The sequence below is a fragment of the Sesamum indicum genome, linkage group LG8 (assembly GCF_000512975.1).
Source record: "Sesamum indicum cultivar Zhongzhi No. 13 linkage group LG8, S_indicum_v1.0, whole genome shotgun sequence".
Taxonomy (NCBI): domain Eukaryota; kingdom Viridiplantae; phylum Streptophyta; class Magnoliopsida; order Lamiales; family Pedaliaceae; genus Sesamum; species Sesamum indicum.
In genome coordinates this window covers 18682947-18687375 of record NC_026152.1, presented here as the reverse complement: position 1 = coordinate 18687375, position 4429 = coordinate 18682947, and the positions used below count along the sequence as shown (strand labels likewise).

General features: G+C 43.6%; 1 protein-coding gene across 2 annotated transcripts; it reads left to right on the top strand.

Moving 5' to 3' along the window:
* Positions 223-3508, top strand: LOC105169308 (transcription factor GTE7-like). 2 transcript variants are annotated; one of them, XR_848428.2, is made up of 4 exons: positions 223-2022; positions 2155-2395; positions 2520-2677; positions 2769-3508. XR_848428.2 is itself a non-coding variant. In XM_011089682.2 (3 exons), the coding sequence occupies exons 1-3, from the start codon at positions 466-468 to the stop codon at positions 2576-2578; spliced, it is 1857 nt and encodes a 618-aa protein (XP_011087984.1). In that variant the 5' UTR covers positions 223-465; the 3' UTR covers positions 2579-3508. The 2 variants fall into 2 exon arrangements, 1 of the variants encoding a protein (XP_011087984.1); XM_011089682.2 differs by having other exon boundaries at positions 2520-3508.

Sequence of the window (4429 nt, the reverse complement as noted above, 5' to 3'; positions counted from 1 at the left end):
TCAAATTCTCCCTTTCATCGCACGCTAAATATTTAGCCACGTGTCTGAGGAGCGTGATCACCACCGTTGATGACAGATGTTCCGATCAACACCCCCAGCCAGCAAACAAATTCACGCCCGCCTTTCGATTAAGGTTCCCTCGTAGATCAACGGCCCAGAAACTGCCCGAATTTTTACCGGGCAGATCTCATCGCCTTTAAGAGGCACCCCCTGCCTTCTCATTCCTCGCTCAAACTCCAAACCCTAATCCCCTTTTCCACCCACGTTAGGTTTTCATCGTCTCCGCTTTTTTCTCTTTGGGCCAATTAATTCTAATAGCCCACAATTGTTTCTTCGTCTTCTGTTGTCGCAATTCAAGAGGGGTTTCTAGGCCGAAGAAAGATCCCCCGATAATTGATACATGTTTTTTGGGGAAAATTGCTGCCGTAGATTCGCCGGAGCCGAGCGCCGCCGACGCTCCTGTTTATGGCGTCTGCTGTGTTAGCGAGCCAGAATGACTCCGGCTGGGGCCACATGGGAAAAACTCCATATTCAAATCCTCACCTAAACGCAAACCCTAACCCTAACCCCAAGAAAAAGCAAAAGCAATTCCATCACGCTGCCGCTAACGGCGTTGTCGGCCGTTACCACAACAACGTTGATTCCCCAGCTGTCACGCAGACAGCCTCCGATGACGCCTATTCTTTCAACCAGACTTCCACCAGCCGTAACGGTGTTAATTACGGAGGCTACTTGACCTTCAATGTTGCCTCATACACGAAATCGGAGCTCCTTGAACTCCGCAAACGCTTGGCTGCGGAGCTTGATCAGATCCGGGATTTACGGGGTCGAATTGAATCGGGTCAATTCAACACTGTTGAAAACCCGAGATCTCAAGCGAAATCGAAGAAATTCACTGGAAACAAGAGGCCCGTTGCAGTGGTTGGATCTGTTTCCAAGAAAATTAGCAACGGGTATCAGAATGGAACTTTGGACGGCGTTAATTTTGAGGGTTTGTTGAAGGAATGCATCAAAATTGTGGCCAAATTAATAAAGCACAAGTACGGGTATGTTTTCAAAACGCCTGTGGATGCGGTGGCCTTGGGGCTTCACGATTATCACATGATTGTGAAGCGTCCCATGGATCTGGGTACTGTGAAGGCGAATCTCGCCAAGAATATGTATCCTTCTCCTATTGAATTTGCAGCTGACGTGAGGTTGACTTTTAACAATGCCTTGTTATACAATCCTAAGAGCGATCCTGTTAATGGGATGGCAGATCAGATGTTGGCTCGATTTGAGGAATTGTTTAGGCCGATACAGGAGAAGATTGATAAATTGGCCCACCGGCGGAGGGAGAAGGAGTTCCATGTGTTTAGGGATAATGATGAGATGCAGTTCCGGAGTGTTGAGGAATTACAAGGTAGTTCCTGGAATGATCATAGTAATCAGATCAATGCCTCTCCAATGAGAGGGAAGAAGGCAAAGCCAAAAGCCAGTCCTGTTCCTGTTGCACAGGTGTTCAAGAAGCCCGATAGAGTGCCAGCACCAATGCCAGCTCACTCAAGTGCGTCAACGCCATTGAATCCTCCTCCCCCTTCAACTAATCCGCCACCAGTGTTGCCAGAGCAATTCCCTGCTTCTCCTGTGAGAGCTCCTGCTTTGCCAGCTAAGGAACAAAAAGTTGGGAGGGTAGGACCGACAGTGAAACTGCCCAAGCCAAGAGCAAAGGACCCCAATAAAAGAGAAATGAGTATGGAAGAGAAACAAAAGCTAGGAATTGGGTTGCAGAGTTTACCTCAAGAAAAGATGCCTCAGTTGGTACAGATTATAAGGAAGAGGAATGAGCATTTGGCCCAAGATGGTGATGAAATTGAGCTAGACATTGAGGCTCTTGATACGGAGACGTTATGGGAGTTGGATCGTTTTGTGACGAATTGGAAAAAGATGGTGAGTAAGACTAAGCGGCAAGCGCTGATGATGAATATGAATCCAGCTGCTGGAGCTGCTGGTCCTACCAGTCCTGTGGCTGAAACTGACATGGTATTTTTTTATGCAGTGATTTGTTCATCAGTCTTGTTTTTATATTTTTCATATTGTATTTTCAGTAGAGTAAATGATCTGCCTTGGGGATGCCATAGGTCGGTATCTTATGTGGACCCTAATGTTGTGCAGGGTTCAATGAGTGACAAAAATGATGAGTCGGGAAAGAAACTGAAGGAGAATGATGATGAAGATGTAGATATTGATGATGATATGCCGGCAACTAGCTTTCCTCCTGTGGAGATTGAAAAGGATGAAGGGACTGGTGGAGGAGGTATTGTTGGTCAAGATCATGAACATGATGACCGCGGCAATGCCAGCAGTAGCTCAAGCAGTTCTGGCAGCTCAAGTAGTGATTCGTCCTCCTCCAGTGGTACTGATACTGATTCTTCTTGCGTTTCTACATTGTGTTGAGGAATTGTTACTTGGAATTGCAAGTATCAAGAAGGGCAATATTCATAGAATGCCTATTAGTTTGAGCTTCTTCCTTTTTACAGATTCTGACTCTGGGAGTTCTTCTGGGAGCGACTCAGATGCAGATGATGCACAGTCCTGAGACATTCTTGCAGCAATCTGCTAAGATTCGGGCATCATTGATGGACTTTGAACTGGGTCCCTTGTGTTGTTCTATTAGATAATCATTTCTGTTGATGAGGTATATCAAATGGTCTTGTTGTCCATTCTAATTTCACTTTCATTTCTTTGTCCTGCCACAATCCACTGAAGCTTTGGATCCTCTTTTGCAGAGGGTGGCGAAAGCAAGCTTGATGTGCTGGTTGATGGTGAATTATAGAGCTTGATCAATTATATGTAAGATATATAATCAGATGGTAGGGAGCCAAATATATTTGGATTTGGCTGTGCTTGTCAATCTTGAAATCAAGTGTAGCTAAGCGAATGTAGATAGGTAGCCTGTTCCCTGTACAGTTTTACAACAGAAGTAGTGGCTAAATTTCTAATGAAACTAAAATTGCTTTGAGCTGTGATACGACTTCTTTTCCCATCTCTTTTATAATCTCAAGATTGTAAAGCACTTGTGGTTTAGGTTGGGAACAAAGTGAAGGAGGACGGTTGGGCAATAAGGTTGCTAAGCAGCCTTGTGTTGATTTTGGATTGAAGAAAGCAAATAGCTGCTGGCTTTTGGATCAGTGTACGGCGATTGCTTGCTATTTAACAATAATAATAATAGGAAAGATGGCCCTCTGTTCTTTAGTGTAGTGTAGTTTCTGCAACGCAAAGGTGAAAAGAGCAATTGACATTTGTACTTCATTTGCCAGAAAGAGCAATTGTTTATTTATTATTGTGTAGGCCTAGTGCCCACATGTTGGGTTTATTGTTGTGCTTTGGCCCACATGTCGGTTGTCATTTTTGGGTTGGGAGAAACCATTGATGAATCATTGGTTTCTTTTAAGGGCAACTTGGTACATTGATTGTTTACAAGCAAAAGACAGGCTTATTGTATGCGACGTGATGAAAATTGATTTTACTTGTTTCCTAGTAATGAAAAGTTCATCGTATCACGCATTTCAACTTTTCTAGAGTGAGTTCCTAGAACCATGTTACTCTGATGCCCTTTTAAACTTGCGAGTGATATGACACCACCTCCACCTCCTCCACGTTTAAGGATCATTTAAATGTGGAACATGAATGTGATACTAATCTTGATCTTCCAACACTTAATTCGGATAATGCCTCAAGATGCTTGTCACTTCTGCTTCGCATATTCTGTTACTAGGTTGTGCTGAAAAACATCCCACAAGTCCTATTAAACTTGCATCCCGAGTCCTTTTTCTTTTTATTCCACATAAGGTGGTGGTAGAGAGCATCTGCCTGCGTCTGGTGTTTTTGGCTTTTGTCTTTCTCTGTCTTTGACTTTGAGGTTCCCTTTTGGCATGGAATGGTTTTGCACGTGCTCTGCACTTCAGAATCACTTATGCAGTATGCTACTCGCCCAAACAAGAAAAAATAAAGCTTGCACCGCAAGGGCAATTTCTATACAGTATTGTTAGTTAGCATTACTTCCTTCTAATCTAATGATCGGGAATATTGCCCACTTCTGTTCTCATGAAATCATGCCCACTTTAATTATCCCGAACCGAAGACATCTATGTTAGTTATGTAATCGATAAGAATCTTTCGTTGTTGCCAAAATTTTTGACAGCATTCGTCTAACCTTGCGTTCTCGTCTTGCAAGAAAAGGGGATGTTGACTCTGCTCTGCCCCAAAACAAAGATCTCAAATATAGCCTAAAAGGGGATGTTGACTCTCCTCTGCCTAATCTCAAATATACTGCGTGCGCGGGGACAGACCGAGAGAGAGACTTTGGGAATGACAAAAAGATTCCTTACAGGAAAAAGAAAATATATGATTCAACTTGTTAAATTCTAGCGGGCGATGGTGCCTTGCC

Bases quoted from the DNA above. Each gene is read 5' to 3' on its own strand.
- LOC105169308 (XM_011089682.2), top strand. From the start codon at position 466: ATGGCGTCTGCTGTGTTAGCGAGCCAGAATGACTCCGGCTGGGGCCAC. The intron at 2,023-2,154 runs GTATTTTTTTAT...AATGTTGTGCAG, and splicing joins CTGTGGCTGAAACTGACATG to GGTTCAATGAGTGACAAAAA. The intron at 2,396-2,519 runs GTACTGATACTG...TCCTTTTTACAG, and splicing joins TGATTCGTCCTCCTCCAGTG to ATTCTGACTCTGGGAGTTCT.